Consider the following 26,464-nt stretch of genomic DNA (forward strand, 5'->3'; position numbering starts at 1 on the left):
ACTGTTCACAGTTGCAGGTCTTTAGGTGCCACAGCCCTGGCAGGGTTTCACGGTGTCTTGCATTTCCCCCGCATTCCCCCCTCCCCAGTGTAGCTTCTTTTCTGGTGCTTCTTTTACAACCCTCTGATTAGGAACTGTATGGTGGCTGGAGCTTTCTTGAACAATAGGTCTTTCTTCACCTCTCAGGATTGCTCTGTTCTTCTTCCAGACCTCTACTTGTCTCACCATCTGACTTTGTCTAGAGTGAGGTCTTCCTTAGACTGCAAAAAATCGGATAGGGATTCATCAACAACTCCTACTACAATGCAGTCTCTTATAAATTCTGCTTTTAGGTCTCCATATTCACATCCTTCAGATAGTCAGTAAAGGTCATTAATAAAATTATCAACTGTTTCACCTAGTTTCTGGACCCTTCTGTTAAATATTTCCCTTTCTAGAATCTTATTGCTCCTCAGGTTGAAATACCTATCAAAGGTTTTTAAAATGTCATCAAATTTGTCTGATGCCTCATTAATGCCTTGCAATAACATCGTCTGCTAATGCTCCAATGGAATACAGAAATGCGTTAACTTGCTCTGCTTCAGACTGGCTGTCTAATTTGTAAGCAATTCTGTATCTCAAAATCTTTTCGCCAGAGTTACCAATTTTGAGTTTGATTTGGTCCTTCCATGTGCCCAAACCTCTCTGGTATTATGAATTTCAGATTCATGGCTTTCTATTTGGTTTACTTGCTTTTGAAAATTTTCCCTCCAGTTTCCCACGCTTTTCAGCCTCGCGCTGACTCCCGCTGTGGTCACCATTTCTCCCTGTGAAATCTCGCCGCTAGACTCCATATTTATTTCCTTCTTACTTTACAAGCAGTTTTGTAGCGTTTCTGCTATATTCGTTTTACTCCCTTCTCTTAGAGTATTGAGTATTTACAGACTTTTTATTCACTCACTCCGTCGCCACGTGTAATAGCGCTGACCTCAGATCCTCCCTCGCTAAGGGCTTTTGGTTTTCCCGGTGCTGCCTACCTGGCACCATTAGGAACAAATTTTTTACCCTCTTTAAGGGTTGATCAGCAGATCCCTGATCGTTGCTTGGTTCTCCGATTTGAAGCTTGCAATCGCTGGACAGGAATTTCTTTTTCACATACTAGCCGCCTCTGTGTTGCAGCTGAGTACCTCTACAAGCCGATTCCCCGACTCTCCATGCTTCCTTTTTCCACAGAGAAGCTCTGGAGCTTTTTCACAGCTTCTTCTTGAGTTCTGCAGTTTTGGCGCTGTTTCCAGGTCAGCCTTCTTCAAAGTATTTCTTCAAATTCTTCTGGTTGTTGCATGGTAAGAATCACTGCTGTTCACCATATTGTATGTTTGGTTTGTCTGTAGATACTTTAGTATACTTGGTTAGTCTAGCTTAGTGAGATTACTGAGTCTTCAGTACTTTGAACATTAACTCTTTTTGAACAATAACTCTTTTATTACATTCTAACTATGTACAGCTTTACACAAGTCTGTATGACTTCTCTGAAGCCATGCTGCATCTCCCTCCAGTCTCTCTCACATGTGATCTCTTACATCATCATGCTGGGAGATATTCCTTACACTGTCTCAATCATTAACCCTTTCAGACCCTTATACTACATGTACCTTTCATTTATCGTGCATATCTCAGAACATGGGAGTGAGATAGAAAGCAAGAGACACATACACAAACAGAGTCTGCTTGCATGGAAGAAGGAATGTACAAGTTATTCATGAAACTACAATCAAGAGCTCTGAAAAAAATCTAACCTAAAGGCAATTTTCACAGCTCAAGGAAAGCCACTTTTGTGAAGCAGCACCTAATTAGATTTTAGAAGCTACAATCACATGGAGCGAGAATATGATATGAAAGCTATATAGTGCACGGAACTTCAATCAACACTGGAACAGACTAGCCAGCTGTCCACTAAGTTTGGCAGCCATTCAGGGTAGAAGGAACTTTAGAACTGACAGCTCAAACCATTTCGTAACCAATATATCTCTGTTCCACTGGCTCCTGAAAGTTTAATTAAGTGGATTATTGAATTCTAGAAGCATCGCAAGATTAGTCAAGGTCACTTTTCTTTCAAAATTTGAACTGACAAAGGGGCAAGTCAGGACATGCTCAAGAGAAAGCAAACTATTTAGAAATCAGACCATTGAAAATAATTGGTGTATAACTTTTAGCATCTTTTTTGGTGTGTGTCTGGCTGGCTAATCTCATCCAGAGCACTTGAACACTACTATTTACCTTAGTTCCCTGGGTGAAAGGAAAATTGACTATGGTTCAGATTCCTGATCCCAATCAAGCTTTATTTTATATATACACAAAAATCTCTATATACCTTTCAGTTCCTTTCCAGTCAGTTAACATAGAAGGTTGTGGGTTCAAATCCTATTCCAACGGTTTGAGCACATAATTCAAGTTGAGACTTTAGTGCAGTACAGAGGGAGAGCTGTCTTTTGGAAGCGACATCAAATTAAGGCCTGTCTGTCCTCTCAGATGGGCGTAAAAGATCCCACAGAACTATTTCAAAGAAATGGGGGGAGGGGGGAGGTCATAACCAATATTTATCCCTCAACCAACATCACTAAAAACAGATGATCTGGTCATTATCGCAATGTGGTTTGTGGCAAATGTTCCCTCCAGCACTGCAGTGATCTGCACTTCAAAAAGAACTTCACTGGTTGTAAAACTTTGGAATGTCCTGAGGCTGTAAAAGTTGCTATATAAATGCAACTTTATTCTTTCCTTAATTCATTACTGTTCTGTGGGGAAGGCTAGTACCTTAAAAACAGACATTACGTGCAGGGAAGTGTGTACCATTAACTATCATCACATTATAATAAAGCTTCCTTTTCCAGGGTCATTGCAGCAAGCGCTATTTACTCCTCAAATTTATATCTGTCCTAAGATCAGTACAGATGAGGGATTGAACCTACGACTTTCCTTGTGTGTAGAGTTGTTTCTATATGCACTGTGTCTTCACGGGAAGTTGCTGAACTAAAAGTGCATTTAAGGACGGAAATAATTAATGGTTCCAGTCGGACACTGAGTACTTTGCGAATGCTATGGTAGCACTGAGATAATCATCTAATTGAAGGTGTACATACATCCATGCATGTATCTTATTTGTTATGCCTCCTTTCCTATAGGACAGACATTAGCTGACAATGGACAGAAATTCAAATTGTGTAAAGAGATTATTCTTCTATATATTAAGGTATGAGTCGCAGGCTGTGTATTCTGCGAATGCATGATACAAACTCCTGTCTGCTAATAAATATTGCTACACTGGACATACGATATGTTACTAAACAGATTTTTTTATTTTTAATCGAACTACTGCAAAGGATTGAAGCGAAGAAATAGATAAAGTACATGAAGAAGAAAGGCATAGAATGATTTGCGGAGAGGGTGAGATGAAGAAGGAAGATTGCGTGGAGCATAAACTCATGGCCAGTTGGGCCGAATGGCCTGATTCTACAAGTGTAAATACTATGTAACTATGTGCCCACCAATAGTATTTTATGGTGGCGTCAGTATTACAGTATTTCACAAGATATATCAAGGTATTTCACTGATATTCAGACCAGTCAGTATGAGCCAATGCAATCTTTGGAAAAGAGGGACCAGGGCCTGAGAACCAGACTGGTTGAAGGATGGGTCTGCAATCAATCAGATGGTATTTTTCCCCAAATACAGTCTACTCTTTTGAATTTAAAGCTGCTTAATTTGAATTATCTGTTCATTCATAGAATTTTACAGCACAGCAAGAAACCAATCAATCCATCGTGCCTGTGTTGGCTATTTTAAAGAGCTATCAAATTTGTCGCACTCCCCTGCTCTTTCTCCACAGCCTTGCCCAATCTTCTCCCCTTCAAAATATATTCCATTCCCTTTTGAAGGATATTATTCCATTGGTTTCCACCACTTTTCCAGATAGTTATCATGATCTTAAATGCACTAATAGAAATTACATGGAATTACATAGGATATACAGCACGGTAACAGGCCATTTGGCCTAACCAGCTCATGCAGACACTCATGCTCCACTCAAAGCTACTCCCATCCTTCCTTGTCTACATAACCCTTTATTCACTTCTCCCTCATATACTTATCTAGCTTCCCCTTAAATGCATCTGTACTATTCAACTCAACCACCTGCTGTGACAGTGAGTTCCACAGCCTCACCACACACTGGGTAAAGAGTTTTTTTCCAAATTCTTTTATTTAATTTCATGGTGACTATCTTATATTGACGGATTCTAGTTTTGCTTTCCCACAAGTGCAAACATCGTCCCTACATTTACCCAATCAAACTCCTTCACAATTTTAAATATCACTATTAGGGCACCCCTTAACCAGCTCTTTCCAAGAGAAAAGAGACCCAAACCTGTTCATCCTTTCCTGACAGGTGTAACGTCACAATTCTGCTATCATCCTTACGACTCTTTTTGCACCCTCTCCACTGCCTCGATATCCTTTTTATATGGCGACCTGAACTGCAGACAGTACTCCAAGGTGGTCTAACAAAGGTTTGATACAGGTTTAGCATAACTTCTTTACTGCGCAATTTCTCCTCTAGAAATAAACCCTATGTTTGGTTTGTTTTCAGTGCAAAAAAAAAGTCCTTTGCTTTTTATTAACTAAGATTGCTTAATTCTATGAATATAAACTAACGATTAGCTAGAATTTATTTTCAAGCAAAAAGCAATTTTGAATTATCAAGAGCAGACTTTGCACCAAATAAGCTGCTAAAATGAAGCTTCCAAACTCTTCTATTTCCTTCAAAATAACTGGCTGGGGCATGCCCAGCTGTTGCCATGTGTCAAAGTCTATTTAACTGGCTTCATTTGACAATTCCTGTCACTGTACTTGTGGACTTGGAATTAGAGTAGGCAATGGGGTTGAATTGATGCTGGTTTTAACTTAATTGAATAAAACATTGAAATTCACATTGAGAATTGCGGGAGGCTCCAAAATGCAAATAAATGCACCAAATCAGGCACCAAGATATTAAGGGTAGATGGAGAAAAACTATTTCTGCTGGTTGGAAGTTTAGGACTAGGGGGCATAGTCTAAAATTTAGAGTCTGACTTTTCAGGAGTGAAATTAGAAAATATTTCTGCAACAAAGGATTGTGGAAGTTTGGAATTCTCTTCTGCTAACAACAATTGATGCTAGATCAAATGTTCATTTTAAAACTGAGATTGAGAGATTTTTGTTAATCAAAGCTATTCAGTGATATGGGGCAACGGTGGGTATATGGAGTTAAGTCGCAGATCAGCCATGATCTTACTGAATGGCGGAAAAGGCTCGAGGCGCTAAATGGCCTCCTACTCTTCCTAAGTTCCTACTTTTCTAGAAATCAAAATATTTTTCTAAATCATGAATCCTGGCAACTGTACTTTTGTGTATGCAATGAAAGTGGTGGCATGTTAACTATACCTGTAGTTTTGGTTATGACATGTTACTGACCTACTACACTCTCAATCTAATTCCTTATTTTCAAATGTCTTAAGCTTAGAACTGTTATGGAGCTGTTTGATCATTTGGAGCTATTTCAGCTTTTTCGAACTCTTTGGTCAGATTTTTTTAGTTTTCTAGGTTAGTACGTTAGTTAGGGCAGCACAGTGGCGCAGTGGTTAGCACTGCAGTCTCACAGCTCCAGCGACCCAGGTTCGATTCTGGGTACTGGCTGTGCGAAATTTGCAAGTTCTCCCTCTGACTGCGTGGGTTTTCGCCGGGTGCTCCAGTTTCCTCCCACAGCCAAAGACCTGCAGGTTGATAGGTAAATTGGCCATTGTAAATTGCCCCTAGTGTAGGTAGGTGGTAGGGGAATTGAGGGAAAGTGGGGATGTGGTAGGAATATGGGATTAATGTAGGATTAGTATAAATGGGTGGTTGATGGTCGGCACAGACTTGGTGGGCCGAAGGGCCTGTTCAGTGCTGTATCTCTAAATAAAAATATATGGACTAATTATCTGCACTAACACAATTAAACAGTATTCTTATCTTAAAGGAACAGGTTTTCCTAAATTAAATTCCTAGGCAGTTGGGTTGTTGTTATTGGAAGACTGATCTCAAAAATAAGTTCATTTTACTCGGACAATTGTACGTCTATTAAAAAAACTTCCATTAGCACACATTACCCAACAGCCTATTCCATTATGAAGTCCTGTAATTTAGGAAAGCTTGTGTCTTTAAGATATTAATACTGTGCAGTTTTGTTTAATGTTAATAATTAGTCCATACATACTTAACTAGAAAACTAGCAAAATCATTTCTAATGGAAATTACCTATGCAAACTAAGCACATTGTAATTATGCCATGCAAATCAACTGGTTTCTGGAAACATTTGAATAAAATTTACCAATCTTCCATCATCATCAAGTCTACCATTATGGGAGAAGGAAGAAAGAAGGCACAAGTTTCTTTTGGCACTATGATATTTTATTAAACTTTCTTTTAAAAGTCTGAAAAAATGCACTATTTACTTGTAAGATTATTAAAATCCCACTTTAAAAAAAGACTTTCTGCTTTCAGAATGTCACGCGATGCCTGCTGCTGACAAAGTAGACAGGCTCCTGCTCCTACATACCACCAAGTGCACTCTATGGTAACCAACTGGTGATGTGCAAGTACTGCTTGGGACCAGTCTTCCTCATATTTCTCCTAAACCTCACGGATATGTTCCCCAGAACTGCACAACGAAGACTGGAAGCGCAGCACCATCTAGGGAATTTACTCTAGGCACCCTCACTCCTTTCATACAACATTTCAGAACCAAAAGCATTTTTGAAAGAAAAATGCATAGCCACTCAAAGCACACAATATGGCCATGTTTATCGCCTCACTAGTCCAAGAAAGAAGTGGTACCGACCTGTGTACAATATCCATGGGCTCCAATCAATGTACTGCTGGGAACATCAAAGTCAGATTTTACTCTGGAAATAATCCAAAATGTTAGCAGTTTAAAAAGTGCTTTATCATTTCTGCCGTTCTTGAGCATTCAGCTGTGGAAGCAATGAAGCCAAGCACTAAGACACCTTGCCTATATTGTCTCCTTATTCAATGACTGTGACTGCACCTATAATACTAAGTTTAATAACTGAAAAAAGGTCCACTTGTCCAGGATCCACATAAAAATAATTGATTGAAAATTCCAAATCAATGTGGTTTACAAAATCTACTGAGAAAAACAGCATGCAAGAGCATAAGGAAAGTCAATGATGGAAATGGTCATTTGGCCCATTGAAAATTCATTTTTCTAGCATTCTTACTCTCTGTAGCATCCAGCTGCATTTTGAATTACAATAATGTTGTTACCTCTACTAACCTTCTTGTCAGATTTATTTCAAACATTTAACACTCTAAGTAAAGACATCCTTAATATTTGTTTAAATATAAGTTCGACTGTGAAAAATTGCTACAGATACGGCAGACAATAATTATCAGTCAATACTTTGGGACTGATGTACACCGAGGATTATTTCAGTAACACTATTATTGTAACGTACATTAGAGGGCATAACAAGAGACAAATATAGTGAAGATAGATATCTCATAAAAATCAAGTTTTCAGGCAAGTAAGATAGTATGGCATATAACTTTGCCAATTTCATCACCTGTTTCCCAAATACCAACCATATGGCCTTATCATTACTGTATCAAGTTATATCTCCAACAATTCCAATTTCATTGCAACAACTGTCCTGCCTAGCATTTGCTGAACGTGGTGAGTGATGAGTCAACTTACACCTGCAGGTATCCAACCTCCATGAAGTACGCACAGCGCCTATTATTACTTTCAATATGCAACAACTTGAATTTTTCCATATTGAATTTTATTTACTATTACCTAGCCTCAATGAAAACTCAAGATTTTTGTTAAAACTTTGGCTACTGTAAGGGTGGGGGATTGCCCTGGTACCCAAAAACGCCCTGAGAGTCAGGTGTCTTGTTCAAATGAGTGATCTTTATTACGGGCATGCAAAGAAGAAGTCCTACTCTCACGAATGATCATAGGGATTCTAGTATACAGTGTTTGAGCAGTCATTTTATGCAGTCTACAGGAGGTTTACTTGACAAGCTGTTTCTTTAATTACATCATCTCCCATCTACTGTCTTCCCTAATCTCATCCTGCATTGATTATATTATTCACCTCGTCAACTTCTTGATTAGGTTATTCATGTGATTTGGGTGTCTCCCTCCTGATCTCGTTTACCTTTTGATTAGGTTATTCGTGTGATTTGGGTGTCTCCCTCCTGACCTCATTTACCTTTTGATTAGGTTATTCATGTGATTCGTGTGTCTAACAGGCAAGCTTTCCTCAAGTTTCAAGGACTTACGTTAGGCCAAGTATCCCATGATTCCCTAAGTCAGTCTCCCCTATAGCTGCCTTCTCTGAGTCCACTGCTCCCTTTTAGTTTGGGGTCTGAAAATTTAGCTATCTCAGAAACAAGAGAAGTTCTATAATCCCATTCAATGCCTTCATGAGATACTATCTACTTCCCCGCTGCTTCCTTCCCTTTCACCAGTCACTAATACAAATCCATGTCATATCCTTGAAAAAAGTCTCATGAGCATTACTTCATCAAACTCCTTACAGAAACCCAGCTACAAAGCATCATAAAGCTTCCTCCCATGAGGCTCGTTACTTCCTCAAAAAAGTCAATGAGGCAAGGTCTACCTCTTCTAAACCTATGTTAGACATCATCCATTACCATTTTTTTCGTGTAGTTACTTGTGACAAAGATGAAGTATTTCTGTCTGATAGATTACTAATTGAAGTTTTCCTTACTGATAACAGCACACCCAAGAGTTAAGGTTGGTCACTTCAATTTTCTTTCAAGCTACACAGGGAGGAATAGGAGAGGATTTTAATGCCTTTCACCTGATGAAAACTGGGTAGTTCGGGAGTTAAAACCAAAGCAGTCCATTTATTGTTCTTTTCCTGTCCTGTAGCTTTCTTAAAGCTAGATGGCTAAGGCTAAGGCAGGAGTCTCATGATCAGTTAATATCAGATACAATTCCTAATCACCTGTTGTAATATATCTGAGGCTGACTTTGTTCCAGTCGCTTTGCCAAAGTGAGTGGCCATCTTTCAAAGATCAACTATGTGCGAAAGGTTAATGTAGGAGAAACATTTTTGTTATTCTGGGTTTGTGAAGAATAGTATCTAGACATCGGATGAGCACTGCACATTAGAAAGGATATATTGGCCTTGGAAGGAGTACAGTGCAGATTCACCAGAATGTTACTAGAGCTCCAAGGGTTAACTTAAGACGACATGTCGCAGAGCCTGAACTTGTACTCCACTGAGTACAGAAGATGAAGGGGTGATCTAATTGAGATGCTTAAGATTATTAAAGGACTTAATAGGGTGGAGAGAAACTATTTCCTCTGATGGTGGAGTCCACAACAAAGGGCAGAACGTTAAAATTAAAGCGATGCTGTTTAAGGGATGATATAAGGAAGCACTTCTTCACACAAAGGGTAGTGAAAATCTGGAAGCCTCTTCCCCAAAAGGCTGTTGTGGCTGGAGGTCAGCTGAAGTTTCAAAACTGAGATGGATAGATTTTTGAAAGCAGAAAGTGCTGGAAATACTCAGCAGGTCTGGCAGCCTCTGTGTAGACAGAAACAGAGTTAACGTTTCAAGTCTGTGTCCGTTTGTCTGTGTTCTGACGAAGGGATTTCCGGCGCTTTCTGTTCTCATTTCAGAGTTCCAGCATCTGCAGTATTTTACTCTTATTATACGGATAGATTTTTATTCCGTAAGGGTATTAAGAGATACCAAACCAAGGGGGATAAACAGAGCTGAGCTACAGCTTAGCCATGATCTGATTAAATAGCAAAACAGGCTCCTAGGCCTACTCTTGTTCCTATGTTCCTAACCTCCAATACCCACTTTCTATGGGAGAACTTCTCCAGAGTCCAGCAAAATCCCTGGAAAAGAGAGACATTTTGAGATGAAATCCATGTCCTTCATACTGTGATGGAATCCATGATTACAAAGCTTGTTTTCTTTTAAGCCAGAGAGAGAAACTAGAATTGAAACAGAAACAGAACCTAAAAACTGAAACAGAGCTGGAAAAACAACTTCAGGTTTCAGGGGAAACTGAAACTGGTTAGAACCAGATAAAAGGAGACAGAGCCCTCCCCAGATCAAGCAGACGAAACAGATCAGGCAGGAGTGGAGTGCCGACAAGCAGAAGAAAGTGAAGACTGAATCCAGGAGCTGTTTCTGTTACTTAAAGTAGCCAACTAACCAGGCCTGGCCATACAGTGCACAGGTTGTCACTGAAGGACTCAGACTGTCGTGCACAGAGATGACGAGATTCTGGATAAGTGTGCCTTGTGGTAAAGACCGCAACCATGGAGTTCGGATTGAGAGGAAACTTCTGGCGGAAGAACAGCAGCTAAATACTTGAATAAAGGAGCAGAAAATCTACCTGAGTAGCCTCAGGGTTGTTGAGAACTGTGTGACTGTAATTTGGTGCCATGCTAGGTGGACTGACCAGTGAAACCGCGAGACCCATCTCTGTTGTATCTGATAGTTAAGGTGTAATATATATATATTGACCGTGATCTCTCTGCTGCTTCATGTTTAATTTATGTTGGTTTTGGTTTGAGTGTTAAAGTAAAACTTATAAAAGTGAAATCCTGTCCATTTGGTTTGGTTTTCTTAAGTTGAGGTCGGCCAGTGGATTCAATTCTTTTAACTTGTTGGTGAACTCCACGTGGATTATAATACAAATTTGAAAAGAGGGACTATCACCTGGAAATGAAGGTCAAGTGTAGAGGGGTAAGAGATCCAGAACACAATTGGCCTCCACTCTCAATTTCTTTCACCCAATGCTCCAGGACTAGATGCTCACAGAGCATTGAGAGGGGACACTTGATCCCCCTGTATCATAAAGCATAGAAAATAGTAGCTGGAGAAGGCCATCCCACTCCTTGAGCTTGCTCTCCCATTCAATACAATCATGGCTGATCATCTACCTCAAATCCACTTTCCTGCACATCCCCAAATCCCTTGATGCCCCTAGTATCCAAAAAACTATCAATTCTGTCCTGACTCAATTGACTGAACATCACAACCCTCTGTGGTAGAGAACTTCAAAGATTCATAACCCTTTGAGTGAAGAAATTCATCATCTCAGTCCTAAATGGTCGACCCCTTATCCTGAGACTATGACCCCCTAGTTCTAGACCTCCGAACCAGGAGAGATGGCCTCTCGGCATCAAGCCTGTCAAGCTCTCCAAGAATGAGATCATCCCTCATTCTTCTAAACACCAGAGAAAACAGGCCCATTCTACTCAAGCTCTCCTCATAGGTCAACCATCTCATCCCAAGAATCATTCCAGTGAACCCGCTTAGGTAAGGAGGCCAAAACTGTACAGTGTTCCAGGTGTAGTCTCAGCAAAACCTTATGTAATTGTAGCAAGACTACCTGACTCTTATTCTCCACCCCACTTTGCAATAAAGGCCAATACACCATTTGGTGTCGCACACAATTCTAAATATCATGCTAGAGAGGAATCCAAAGTAGGGTCTCTGTTGTTGAGTACACAGAACTATCTGAAAAAATAAGAACCTGCCTTCAAATCCATCATATATCTGCATCACATTAGTAGTGGTCAAGCAGCACAATAGCTGGAAGCATTTTTTCCCTTATTTACTCTCGGGATATGGACTGCACTGAATCATGAGGGAGAACTGAACAATAGGTTATCAAAATAACACCAGTTTTGAGAACATTAGTGTTGTTACATTTATCACGAAAAAAAACCACATCTGTATTTCAGATGGTCTTTTCTGAGAAGTACGCAAATTTGGAAGTTTCCAACACTATCGAAAGGTTATGAAAACAAACTGCCGACTTTAAAATAATGAATCTTGGGGGGGATTGGCAAATCAACAGCAACAACAAAAATTAAAATCAGGGTCAGATCTATGAAGTTGAACTGCAAATAACCTCTTTATAATTATAGTCCCAGTTCTAAGGTACGTGCGTCATTTACTGTTGGCGACAGATTTGCTTGGCCAAGCAAACCACTTTATTTTAGCTGAAGGCTTATACCTATGCCAGGGTGCCAGATCCAAGCTTGAAAGTGTGGCAGCTTGCAGAATTGGGGCTGCAGGTTCAGTACCTTATTTCCAACTCGAGCTCCCATTGAGCCTGGCTCCCTTATAGGGACACAGAATAGGGAAACTTAACTCCTGCTCAATGTTTCGGCATGGTTTACTAAATAACTAAGAAGTAGGCAATGTGTTAAGAGTGCTAATTCTCAGCACATTTATGTCTCATTTTCATAATTCTCTAAGTGATGAGATTTTTTTTGTATTAAATAGGCCACATACTTGCCCAGAAAAAGAGGGGTGTTTTAAAACATCCAAGACAACAGAACTGAGAGATCAGAAACTCACGCCACCTTATCCAAATTGTGGATAGATCTTGAACTATATTGTTGCAAGTGACATAGCAAGATTGAATGGGAAATGTTGACATATCAATTTATAATGGTGAATATTGACAGTAAAGTGGCAACAAAATGCATAACAGAAAGTAAAGCTTGCAGATTGGAATTTTGTATCCTAACCAATATTTTCAATATCCTTTATATGTTCCTCTTCTATTCCTCCTGATCTCAATTTGCTGCCCCACATTCTGCCAACTCCTTTCACCCTTGCTGTTAAAATTCGAGGCTCAATGACCAGTGCCTACTCTTCGCCCATACCTTCCTGGTACCTTACTCTTCTCCTTCCTCTAAAAAATGTTTTAAAAATCAACATTCAGATAAGACTGTTGGTTAGGTTTGGCTGACAAACTATAGGAATGTGTCCCAGTTTAATTCTTTGGCACACTTTAGAAACTTTTCCGATGTATTTCAACAGCAAGATGCATGAGTACATCAACCTACTGCTCCTTTTAACACATGTTAAAAAAAAGTTACTAAGCTGCATTGCTACTTGTGGAACTAGCCCCTCAAGTTACATACGATTTTATTACAGGAAACTCAAGTGAGGCTGAATTGTGACTGAAGGAGCCAACCAGAGAGCAGGCTATGCTAGACCTGGTATTGTGCAACAAGATAGGATTAATTAATGAACTCATAGTTAAGGCGCCCCTAGGTAGCAGCGATCATAATATGTATGAATTTTACATTCAGTTTGAGGGAGAGAAGAGTGGGTCCAAGACTAGTATTGTAAACTTTAATAAGGGCAATTATGAGAGCATGAAAGCAGAGCTAGCTAAAGTGAACTGGCAAATCAGGTTAAGGGATAGGTCAATAGAGATGCAGTGGCAGATATTTAAGGGGATATTTCAAAGTACACAGAATAGATACATTTCAACGAGAAAGAAAAATTCCAAGGGTGGGACCCGCCATCCATAGTTAACTAAAACAGTTAAAGATAGTATCAAACTTAAAGAAAAAGCTTATAATTGCACAAAGATGGGAGGCAGGTCAGAAGATTGGACAGAATATAAAAAACAGCAAAGAGTGACTAAAAGATTGATAAGGAAGGTAAAATTAGAGTACAAGAGAAAGCTAGCTAGAATCCTCAGGATAGATAGTAAAAGTTTCTATTGATTTTTTAAAAAGAGTTAACAAAGTGAGCGTTGGTCTTATAGAAAGTGAGTCTAGGGAATTAATAATGGATAATAAGGAGATGGCAGATGAATTGAACAGGTATTTTGCATCGGTCTTCACTATTGAGGATACAAGTAACATCCCACTATTAGCTGTAAGTCAGGAAATGGAAGGGAGGGAGGAACTCAAGAAAATTACAACCACCAGAGAAGTAGTACTGAACAAATTGATGGAGCTGCGGGCTGACAAGTCCCTGGGTCCTGATGGACCATCCTAGGGTGTTAAAAGAAGTGGCCAGTGAGATAATTGATGAGTTAGTTTTAATTTTCCAAAATTCCCTAGATTCAGGGAAGGTCCCGTTCGATTAGAAAATAGCGAATGTAACTCCTTTATTCAAAAAGACAGGGAGACAGAAAGCAGGAAACTACAGGCCAGTTAGCTTAACATCCGTCTGAGGGAAAATGTTAGAAGTATTATTAAAGATGGTATAAGAATATAAGAAATAGGAGGAGTAGGCCATTCGTCCCCTCAAACCTGCCCCGCCATTCAATAAGATCATGGCTGATCTACCCCAGACCTCAACTCCTCTTTCATGCCAGCTCCTCATAGCCCTCAACTCCCCGATATTTCAAAAATCTATCTACCTCCTGTTTAAATACTTTCAGTGATCTAGTCTCCACAACTCTCTGGGGTAGAGAATTCCAGACATTCAATGCCCTCTAAGAGAAGAAATTCCTTCGCATCTCAGTTTTAAATGAGTGCCCAATTATTCTGTAACTATGTCCTCTAGTTCGAGATTCCCCCACTGGGAAACATCTTCTCAACATCTACCCTGTCAAGCCCCCTCAGAATTTTGTACTTTTCAATAAGATCACCTCTTATTCTTCTAAACTCTAATGAATAAAGGCCTAACCTGTTTAGCCGTTCTTGATAAGTCAACCCCTTCATCCCAGGAATCAGCCGAGTGAATCTTTTTTGAACTACCTCCAATGCCAGTATATCCTTTCTTAAATACGGGGACCAAAACTGTACACAGTACTCCAGGTGCGGCCTAACCAACACCCTGTACAGTTGTAACAAGACTTCTCTATAGAAGGGCATGTAGAAGAATTCAAGGTAATCAGGCACAGTCAACATGGTTTTGTGAAAGGGAAATCATGTTTAACCAATTTATTGGAGTTCTTTGAGGGAGTTACACGTGCTATGGATAAAGGGGAACCGGTGGATGTATTGTACTTAGATTTCCAGAAGGCATAGAACATAGAACAGTACAGCACAGTACAGGCCCTTTGGCCCACGATGTTGTGCCGAACCTTTAACCTACTCGAAGATCAAACTAACTACCTACCCTTCATTCTACTATCATCCATGTACCTATCCAAGAGTCGCTTAAATGCCCCTAATGTATCTGCTTCTACCACCACCGCTGGCAGCACATTCCACGCACCCACCACTCTGTGTGTAAAGAACCTACCTCTGATATCTCCCCGAAACCTTCCTCCAATCACCTTAAAATTATGCCCCCTGGTGATAGCCCTTTCCACCCTGGGAAAAAGTCTCTGACTATCCACTCTATCTATGCCTCTCATCATCTTGTACCCCTCTATCAAGTCACCTCTCATCCTTCTTCGCTCCAATGAGAAAAGCCCTAGCTCCCTCAATCTTTCTTTGTAGGACATGCCCTCCAGTCCAGGCAGCATCCTGGTAAATCTCCTCTGCACCCTCTCCAAAGCTTCCACATCCTTCCTATAATGAGGCGACCAGAACTGAACACAATATTCCAAGTGTGGTCAAACCAGGTCCTTATAGAGCTGCAGCATAACCTCGCGGCTCTTAAACTCAATCCCGCTGTTCATGAAATCCAACACACCATACGCCTTCTTAACAACCCTATCAACTTGGGTGGCAACTTTGAGCGATCTATGGACATGGACCCCAAGATCCCTCTGTTCCTCAACACTACCAAGAATCCTGTCTTTAAGCCTGTATTCCGCATTCAAAATCGAACTTCCAAAATGAATCACTTCACACTTTTCCAGGTTGAACTCCATCTGCCACTTCTCAGCCCAGCTCTGCATCCTGTCAATGTCCTGTTGCAACCTACAACAGCCTTCCACACTATCCACAACTCCAGCAACCTTCGTGTCATCGGCAAACTTGCTAACCCAGCCTTCCACTTCCTCATCCAAGTCATTTATAAAAATCACAAAGAGCAGAGCTCCCAGAACAGATCCTTGTGGAACACCACTGGTCACCGAGCTCCATGCTGAATACTTTCCATCTACTACCACCCTCTGACTTCTATGGGCCAGCCAATTTTGTATCCAGACAGCCAACTTTCCCTGAATCCCATGCCTCCTTACTTTCTGAATGAGCCTACCATGGGGAACCTTATCAAACGCCTTGCTAAAATCCATATACACCACATACACTTCATCAATGTGTTTTATCACATCTTCAAAGAATTCAATAAGGCTTGTGAGGCACGACCTGCCCCTCACAAAGCCATGCTGACTGTCTCTAATCAAACCATGCTTTTCCAAATAATCATAAATCCTGTCTCTCAGAATCCTCTCCAATAATTTGCCCACTACCGACGTAAGACTGACTGGTCTATAATTCCCAGGGTTATCCCTATTCCCTTTCTTGAACAAGGGAACAACATTTTCCACCCTCCAATCATCCGGTACTACTCCAGTGGGCAGTGAAGACGCAAAGGTCATCGCCAAATGCGCAGCAATCTCTTCCCTCGCTTCCCGTAATATCCTTGGGTATATCCCGTCTGGCCCTGGGGACTTATCTGTCTTCATATCATTCACAATTTCCAGCACATCCTCCCTCTTAACCTCAACCTGTTCGAGCATATCAGCCTATTCCACGCTGTCCTCACAAACGACCAGGTCCCTCTCACTAGTGAATACTGAAGCAAAGTATTCATTCAGGACCTCCCCTACCTCCTCCGACTCCAGGCACAAGTTCCCTCCACTATCCCTGATCGGCCCTACCCTCACTCTGGCCATCCTCTTGTTCCTCACATAAGTGTAGAACGCCTTGGGATTTTCCTTAATCCTACCCGCCAAGACTTTTTCATGTCCCCTTCTAGCTCTCCTAAGTCCATTCTTCAGTTCCTTCCTGGCTACCTTGTAACCCTCTAGAGCCCTGTCTGATCCTTGCTTCCTCAACCTTAAGTAAGCTTCCTTCTTCCTCTTGACTAGGTGTTCCACATCTCTTGTCATCCAAGGTTCCTTCACCCTACCATCCCTTCCCTGCCTCATCGGGACAAACCTATCCAGCAGTCACAGCAAGTGCTCCCTAAACAACCTCCACATTTCTGTCGTGCATTTCCCTGAGAACATCTGTTCCCAATTTATGCTCCCCAGTTCCTGCCTAATAGCATTGTAATTCCCCCTCCCCCAATTAAATATTTTCCCATCCCATCTGCTCCTGTCCCTCTCCATGACTATAGTAAAAGTCAGGGAGTTGTGATCACTACCACCGAAATGCTCTCCCACCGAGAGATCTGCCACCTGGCCTGGTTCGTTGCCAAGCACCAATTCCAACATAGTCTCCCCTCTAGTCGGCCTATCTACATATTGAGTCAGGAAACCTTCCTGGCCACATCTGACAAAAACTTCTCCATCCAAACTATTTGCACTAAGGAGGTTCCAATCAATATTAGGGAAGTTGAAGTCACCCATGAGAACAACCCTGTTACTTCTGCACCTTTCCAAAATCTGCCTCCCAATCTGTTCCTCCATGTCTCTGTTGCTATTGGGGGGTCTATAGAAAACTCCCAACAAAGTGACTGCTCCTTTCCTGTTTCTGACTTCCACCCATAATGACTCAGTAGACAAACCCTCCTCGACGACCTCCCTTTCTGCAGCTGTGATACTATCCCTGATTAACAATGCCACTCCCCCACCTCTTTTGCCTCCCTCCCTATTCCTTTTGAAACATCTAAACCCCGGAACATCCAACATCCATTCCTGCCCCTGTGATATCCACGTCTCCGTAATGGCCACAACACCGTAGCTCCAAGTACTGATCCATGCTCTAAGTTCATCACCCTTATTCCTGACACTTCTTGCGTTAAAATAGACACACTTCAACCCATCATACTGGCTGCAACTTTGCCCTGTCAACTGTCTAACCTTCCTCACAGACTCTCTGCACTCGGTATCTGCCTGTTCAACATCTACCCCATCCACTGATCCGTGGCTCCGGTTCCCATCCCCCTGCCAAGCTAGTTTTTGATAAGGTGTCACATCAAAATGGGATTAGAATAGTTAGGTGCTTGATGGTCGGCACAGACACAATGGGACGAAGGGCCTGTTTCTGTGTTTTATAACTCTATGACTCTAAAGGTTATTACAGAAAATAAAAGCTCATGGTATAGGGGGTAACATATTGGCATGAATAGAAGATTGGCTAGCTAATAGGAAATAGAGAATAGGCATAAATGGGTCATTTTCTGGTTGACAAGATGTAACGAGTGGTGTGCTGTAGGGATCAGTGCTGGGGCCTCAACTTTTTACAATTTATATAAATGACTTAGATAAAGGGACCAAAGGTATGGTTGCTAAATTTGCTGATGACACAAAGACAGGTAGGAAAGTAACTTGTGAAGAGGACATAAGGAGGCTGCAAAGGGACATTGTTTGGTTACGTGAGTAGGCAAAGACCTGGCAAATGAAGTATAATGTGGGAAAGTGTGGAATTGTGCACTTTGGCAGGAAGAATAAAAAAGCAGATTAGCTAAATGGTAAGAGATTGCAGAGCTCTGAGATGCAGAGGGATCTGGGTGTCCCAGTGCAGGTACAGCACGAATTAGGAAAGCTAACAGAATGTTATCGTTTATCACGAGGGGAATTGAATACAAAAGTAGGAAGGTTATACTTCAGCTAAACAGGGCATTGGTGAGACCACATCTGGAGTACTGTATACAGTACCGGTCTCCTTATTTAAATACACTGGAGGCAGTACAGAGAAGTTTTGCTAGACTAATACCTGGAATGGGCGGGCTGTTTTACAGGGAAAGATTGGACAGGCTTTTATCCACTGGAGTTCAGAAGAGTAAGAGGCGACTTGATTGAAACATATAAGCTCCTGAGGGGTCCTGATAAGGTGGATATGGAAAGGATGTTTCCCCTTGTGGGAGAATCTAGAACTAGGGGTCACTGTTTAAAAATAAGGGGTCGCCCATTTAAGACAGAGATGAGGAGAAATTATTTTCTCTCAGAGGGTCGTGAGTCTTTGGAATTCTCTTCCTCAAAAGGCTGTGGAAGCAGAGTCTTTGAATATTTTCAAGGCAGAGGTCGATAGATTCTTGATAAACAAGGGGGTGGAAGGTTATCGGAGATAGGTGGAAATGTGGAGTAATCAGTTCAGCCGTGAACTTACTGAATGGCAGAGCAGGCTCAAAGGGCCGAGTGACCTACTCCTGCTCCTAATTCGTATGTTCGTATGTATGTAAGGACCAAGGAAATGCATCCTTTTCAATTGTCCCAAATGAACCTCATTAAGTATTAAAGCTTCACACTGCATTCTATAGAATAAAAGTCAAACATATGATCCGAATATTAGTTTCTTCTTTAAAGCAATTACTACATTTCCCTTAGACATTCCTTCCCTTTTAAGAACAACAATTTTAAAGGGGTTTGAAAACTGATTAGGGCAAAGTAAGAGGGTCCACTTTTCACAGATCAACTCTACTGACCGAATCTGGGCCGACACATCCAGTGGGGTACTGAGGGAGTGGTGCACTATTGGAGGTGCTGTATTTAGGATGAGATGTTAATAGTGTCTTGGGACCTTGGCTTTCGAAGGGCAAGGTAGTTCTCCCCTGTGCTCTGCCAATATCTGTCCCTCAACTACCATCACTAAAATAAAAACAAATAGTCTGATCATTATCACATTGCTGTTTGTGGGAGCTTGCTTGCGCCAGTTGGCTGCTGCATTTCCTACATTGTAACAGTGACTACACTTCAAAAGTACTTCAGTGGCATAACATACTTTGGAATGTCCTGAGGTTGTGAAAGGCACTCTATAAATGCAAGTATTTCCTTTTTCCTTCTTACACTTAATATCCTCATTTTTAAACTTGGATCCCTGAACTTTCTAATATCAAGCAAGTAATAAGATCATAAGAAACAGGAGCAGGAATAGACCATTCGCCTTGATTGGGGAAGGGAGGGGTCATGGTTAGCAGAGGGGAAGGAGTGGGACAATCAGAAGGAGGAGGAACAGGGGCCTGCATTGGTGTTAGTCAGTACAGTTTGCTGGACAGAAAGAGGTCATTTGGCCCATTGTATCTGTGTCAGCTATTTGAAAGAGTTATCCAATTGGCCCCACATCCCCCTACTCTTTCCCTGCAAATTTGTTCGCTTCAAGGATGTACCCAATTCCCTTTTGAAAGTTATTGTTTAATCTGCTTCCACCTCTCTTCAAGCAATGCATTCCAGGTCATACCAACACACTGCGTAAAATAATTTTTCAGAGGGACAACTACAACTTAATTTTATGTTCTATTTGGATTACCCAGTCAGTGTATTCCTAAAGGATCCAATAGTGAGGGGCCTTGTTATCTTTCCGTGTGTGACTGAAATCTCTGTTGCATCACAGAAGCTTTGTTTCTTGAAATCAATAGATAAGTGCATTTGATAGGATACTCAATGTTGATCCATTTTCAGCACCAGTCAGTACCAGCGAGGCCCTAACACTGTATACCTCAGAGTCTTCATACCTACCAGTGTCTTTGGAACTGATCTGATGCTGGGTTGTGTTTATTTTTATTTTATTTTATTTTTATTTTATTTTAGAGATACAGCACTGAAACAGGCCCTTCGGCCCACCGAGTCTGTGCCGACCAACAACCACCCATTTATACTAATCCTACAGTAATCCCATATTCCCTACCACCTACCTACACTAGGGGCAATTTACAACGGCCAATTTACCTATCACCTGCAAGTCTTTGGCTGTGGGAGGAAACCGGAGCACCCGGCGAAAACCCATGCGGTCACAGGGAGAACTTGCAAACTCCGCACAGGCAGTACCCAGAATCGAACCTGGGTCCCTAGAGCTGTGAGGCTGCAGTGCTAACCACTGCGCCACCCAACCTGTTTTTACAGGTTGCTAGGCATGCATGTGTTCAGCAACATCTAACTGGAATGGCCATATACATAGAGACTGCAGCTCCTGGCTGGGTGTGATCAGCTTTATTTGGTTTCACCTCTTTGCAATTTTATGCTGAATAACATTGGGCCTATGATTTAGTTGATTGCTAGGGATATGGGAATCGATATTAACCCCTCACAATAGATGGGAGGAGTTCAGGGGAGGACGGGTAAACTCTTTAAAAGCAGGAACACATTTCCAACCTGACACTTACGTGCCCCTGCTGTTTTTACAGGTTGCTAGGCATGCATGTGTCCAGCCTTGGAGAGGCTTCATTCTGGGAGCCAAATTTAAATTTAACTGATGCTGTTCAAGTTTAGCATGGCTTGAGAAATACGGCAGCAAAAGGCAAATGCAGTCGGCTCCATATAGTGGTCACTGCCAGAGTATACATCAAAAGGCAACAGACCAGGTCAGTGGAGAGGAAAAACGCTCATTGTACTCGGTGTTAAAATTCTAATTGTTAAAATTTTAAAAAGAGATTAAAGAAACAATTATAGATGTAAGGAGCAATCATATGGTAAAAAGATCATCAAATTAGGCCATATGGGTTGAACTAAAGAACAAAGAGGAGCAATCACACCACTGGGAGCCTCCTGTAAACACCCAAACAGTCAGGGGGAGATAGAAGTGCAAATATGTAGGTAAATCTCTGAGAAGTGCAAAAATAATAGAGCAGTCATATTGGGGGAATTCAACTACCCTAATATTGCCTGGGATAGAATTAGAATGAAAAACACAGAAGGAGCAAAGTTCTTAAAATGCAGGGTAAGGCTAATATACCTAATGAGTACTTCGTATTGGTGTTCACTAAGGAAGAGGAATCTGACAAAATTAGAAGCAGAGAGTGTAGAGGCAATGGATAGGGTAAAAATTGAGAGGAAGGAGGTACAGGAAAGGTTGGCTATGCTTAGGGTAGATAGGTCACCAGGTCTGGATGGCTTGCATTCCAGGTTGCTAAATAAAGTGGGGGTGGAGATAGCGGAAACGTTTGCCATAATCTTCCAATCTTCCCTGGAGACTGGGTGAGGTACTGGAGCATTGGAGAGTGGCAAATGTGATCCCTTTATTCAAGAATGGGTGTAAGGACAGTCCTCGCAATACAGGCCAGTTAGTTTAACGTCAGTGGTGGGTAACATTTTAGAAACAATAATCAGGGGGAAAAAAATCAACAGGCATTTGGAGAGGTTCAAGTGAATTGAGAGCCAGCATGGATTTGTAAAAGGCAGATCATGCTTGACAAATCTAATTGAATTTTTTGATGAAGTAACAGAGAAAGTTGAAGAAGGGAATGCAGTGGACATTGTTTATATGGATTTTAAGAAAGTATTTGAAAAGGTACCACATAAATGGCTGGTTAACAAAACTGAGGCTCATGGAATAGGAGGGTAAGTGTCCAATTGGATAGAAAATTGGCCCAAGGACAGAAGACATCAAGTTGCAGTAAATGGTTGTTTTTTTAGACTGGAGGATGGTGGACAGTGGTGTTCCCCAAGTGTCAGTGCTGGGACCACTGCTTTTTTTTGCTATATATAAATAACTTGGATATTGGATCACAAGAGTACAATTTCAAAATTTGCCAATGATACCAAACTTGGAGGTGTGGCAAACAGTGAGGTTAATATAAACTGTCTGCAACAGGACATAGACAGGCTAGCAGAATGGGCAGACAGGTGGCAGATGGAATTAAATACTGACAAGTGTGAGGATGCATTGTGGCAGAAGGAATAGGGAAAGGCAATATCTACTTAATGGCACAGTTCTAAAGAGTATGCAGGAACAGAGGGACCTGGAGATGCATGTGCATTGATCTTTGAAGGGGGCAGGACATGTTGACAGTGATTAGAAAAGCATATACGATCTTGGGCTTCATAAATAGAGGCACAGAGTACAAAAGCAGGGAAGTTATGCCGAACCTTATAACGGTCTGTTTGGGCCCCAACTGGAGTATTGTATCCAGTTCTGATCACTACACCTTAGGAAGGATGTGAGGGTCCATGAGAGGGTTCCGAGGAGATTTACCAGAACGGTTCTGGGACGGAGGATTTTAGTTACAAGGTTAAGTTGGAAAAGCTGCGGGAGAAAAGGAGCTTGAGGGGAGATTTAATAGAGGTGTGCAGGATTATGACAGGCTTAGACAAGTTAGACAAGGAAAAGCTGTTCCCATTAACTAATGGTACAAGGACAACGGGACACAGATTGAAGTTTTGGGCAAGAGATGCAGGGGGAGGAAGAATGTTTTTTACACAGAGGGTGGTAATGACCTGGAGCTCATTGCCCAGGAAGGTAGTGGAAGCAGAGACAATGATTTCAAAAGGAAATTGGATGCCCACTTGAAGGAAATAAACTTGCAGGGCTAAGGGGATCAAGCGGGGGAGTGGGACTGACTGGATTTCTCCATTGAGAGCGGCATGGACTCAATGCGACGGATATGACTCTACGACGGAATTTTAAGCCCCCGCAGAAGCAGGCTGGAGGGCCGTAAAATTGAGTGGGAGACAGGGGTGCTGTTCCCATCGCCTTTCCCCCATACACCCCCACCCCGGCGCTGCAATTTTACGAGTGGCGGGGGAGGTAACAAACGGCTAGCCCGCCCCAGGCCAATTAAGGCCCTTCAATGGCCAATTACTTGCCACTTAAGGGCCTCCTCCCACCACTGGTATTTTGCCAGCAGTGGCCAGTAACATCAGCACCTAAGGAAGCTGCCTGGTAACACCAGGCGGCCGACTAGCCAGCCCAGGGGGGATTGTGGGCCCTCCTGAATGGACACCCTGTGCCCCACGGAGGACATCTCTAGCTGCAAAAGCCACTCTCATTGGAGTACTTCCCCCTGCCCCCTCAACCGACCCCCACCCCTTCCTCGCCAGGGCCCAGCCAATTGTCCCTGGCTCGGCCCCACACACTTACCTTAATTCCGGGGCCTCCTCCGTTGCTGCTCTTCTCGCTGGGTGCAGTCCCATCAGTGGCCATTACTCACAGTGGCGCAGCCCGCTGATTGGCCAGCTGCTACTGGAGGCGGAAACTTCTGCTTCAGGGAATGGAAGTCCCACCCAAGACCAATTAAGGGACTGGGCCACATAAAATCATGGTGTGGCTTCCAGGCCCAGCAGAGGTGGGCTCGCCCCCAGCTTTTTAGCTGGCAGGTGGGACCTCCGCCCCAACATAAAATTCCGACCTCTGACTATGCACTCAGGAGAACATTTGTTCGCAGCAAGCCCAGCAAGAGAGGGGGCAGTTCTGGGCTACGTTTTGGGGAATTAAGTTGGGCAGATGGAAGGGGAGTTGGGGAGCACTTTAATGGAAGTGATCACAATTCACTCAGTTTACACCTGAGGTTGTTATGGAAAAGGACAAAGATGGACCAGGAATAAAAGTTCCCAACTGGGGAAAAGCTAATTTCACTAAGCTGAGATGTGATTTCGCTCAAGTGAGCTGGAAACAGCTACTTGAAGGTAAATCAGTGCCAGGTCAATGGGAGGCATTAAAGGAAGAGACAGTGAGGGATCAAAGCAAGTATGTTCCCTTAGGAAAAAGGGTGGGACTAACAAATCCAGAGGCCCCTGGATGTCAAGGAGCTTAAAGGGAGGGCATAAAGAGAAAAGGGGAAACTAATGACAGACACCAAGGGCTCAACACTGCAGAAAATCTAGGGGAGTATAAAAAGCCTAAGGACAAAATAAAAAGCAAATTAGGAAAGCAAAGAATCACAGAATTGTTACAGTGCAGTTGCTTTTCCTGATATATATTAATGACCTAGACCTTGGTGTACAGGGCACAATTTCAAAGTTTACAGATGATAAAAAACCTGGAAACTTTGTGAACTGTGAGGAGGATAGTGTAGAACTTCAAAAGGACATAGACAAGTTGAAGGAGGCCATCTGGCCCATCATGTCTGCACTGGCTCTCCGAAAGAGCAATTCCCTCAGTTCCATTCCCCTGCCTTCTCCCTATAATCCTGTACATTCTTCCTTTTCATATAACTGTTTAATTCCCTTTTGAATGCTTCCATTGAACCTGCCTCCACCATGTTTACAGGCAGCGCATTCCAGATCTTAACCATTCACTGCATGAAAAAGTTTTTCCTCATGTCACTTTTGTTTCTCTTACCAAATACTTCAAATCTGTGCCCTCCCGTTCTCAATCCTTTCAAGAGTGGGAACAGTTTCTCTCTATCTACTCTGTCCAGACCCCTCATGATTTTGAATACCTCTATCAAATCACCTCTCAGCCGTCTCTTCTACAAGGAAAACAGTCCACCTAATTCTCCAATCTAACGTCATACCTGAAATTCCTCATCCCTGGAACCATTCTTGTGAATCTTTTCTGTACTCTCTCCAATGTCTTTCCTAAAGTGCAGTGCCCAGAACTGGACGCAGTACTCCAGCTGAGGCCGAACTAGTGTCTTATACAAGTTCAACATAACTTCCTTGCTCTTGTACTCTATGCCCCTTTTAATAAAGCCCAGGATACTGTATGCTTTATTAACCACTCTCTCTGTGAGTGCTAACTAACCTGCCCTGCCACCTTCAATGACTTATGCACATATACACCTAGGTCCCTCTGCTCCTGCACCCCCTTTAGAATTGTACACTTTATTCTATATTGTGTCTCCATGTTCTTCCTACCAAAATGAATCACTTCACATTTCGCTGCATTGAACTTCATTTGCTACCTGTCTGCCCATTCCACCAATTTGTCTATGTCCTTCTGAAGTTCTACACTGACCTCCTCACAGTTAACAAAGCTTCCAAGTTTCGTATCATCTGCAAACTTTGAAATTGTGCCCTGTGCCCCAAGGTCTAGGTCATTAATATATATCAGGAAAAGCAATGGTCCCAACACTGATCCCTGGGGAACTCCACTACAAACCTTTCTCCATTAACCACTACTCTTTCTTTCCTGTCACTCAGCCAATTTCGTACCCATGTTGCGGCCATCCATTTTATTTCAAGTTTGCTCACAAGTCTGTTGTGTGGCACTGCATCAAATGCCTTTTGAAAGTCCATGTACACATCATCAACAGCATTACTCTCACCAACCCTCTCTGTTACCTCCTCAAAAAACTTCATCAAGTTAGTTAAACATGATTTTCCTTTAAGAAATCCATGCTGGCTTTCCTTAATTAATCCGTACTTGTTCATATGACTAATGATTTTGTCCCGAATTATTTTTTCTAGAAGTTTTCCCACCACCGAAGTTAAACTGACTGGTCTGTAGTTGCTGGGCTTATCGTTACACCCATTTTTGAACAAGGGTGTAACGTTTGCAATTCTCCAGTCCTCTGTGATTTCTACCCTCAATTCCCTCAGTATCCTTGGATGCATCCCATCCGGTCCTGGTGCTTCATCCACTTTTAGTACAGACAGCCGATCTAATACTTCCTCTTCATCAATTTTAAACCCCTCTAGTGTCTGACTTACCTCCTCTTTCAACATGGCCTGGGTTGCTTCTTCTTCCTTGGTAAAGACAGAGGTAAAGTATTCATTTAATATCTCAGCTATGCCCTCTGCCTCCATGTGTAAATTCCCTTTCTGGTCCCTAATCAGCCCCACTCCTCCTTTTACCACCCTATTTATATGCCGATAGAAAACTTTGGGATCTCCTTTAATTTTAGCTGCCAGTCTCTTTTCATGTTCTTTCTTTGCTTCTTTTATTTGCTTTTTCACTTTCCCTTTGGA

The 26,464-nt window shown here is 42.0% G+C and overlaps 2 protein-coding genes across 4 annotated transcripts in view; one reads left to right on the top strand and one right to left on the bottom strand.

Moving 5' to 3' along the window:
• Positions 1-26,464, bottom strand: part of mindy4 (MINDY lysine 48 deubiquitinase 4) — a 305,544-nt gene that overhangs the window by 59,733 nt on the left and 219,347 nt on the right. For 2 of the 3 annotated variants that reach the window (XM_068015668.1, XM_068015679.1), the window contains one exon: positions 6,894-6,957. In XM_068015668.1, the coding sequence (XP_067871769.1) occupies positions 6,894-6,957 (64 nt within the window). Of the gene's footprint in view, positions 1-198; positions 261-6,893; positions 6,958-26,464 lie in introns of those variants that run through there. The other variant, XM_068015689.1, reaches the window with a different exon arrangement.
• The window catches only part of LOC137351868 (probable ubiquitin carboxyl-terminal hydrolase MINDY-4), a 36,505-nt gene continuing 22,939 nt past the window's right edge, over positions 12,899-26,464 (top strand). The window contains exons 1-2 of the mRNA XM_068016747.1: positions 12,899-13,038; positions 21,102-21,198. Coding sequence (XP_067872848.1) covers positions 12,899-13,038; positions 21,102-21,198 — 237 coding nt within the window. The remainder of the gene's footprint in view (positions 13,039-21,101; positions 21,199-26,464) is intronic.

Source organism: Heterodontus francisci, chromosome 2, assembly GCF_036365525.1.
Source record: "Heterodontus francisci isolate sHetFra1 chromosome 2, sHetFra1.hap1, whole genome shotgun sequence".
NCBI lineage: Eukaryota > Metazoa > Chordata > Chondrichthyes > Heterodontiformes > Heterodontidae > Heterodontus > Heterodontus francisci.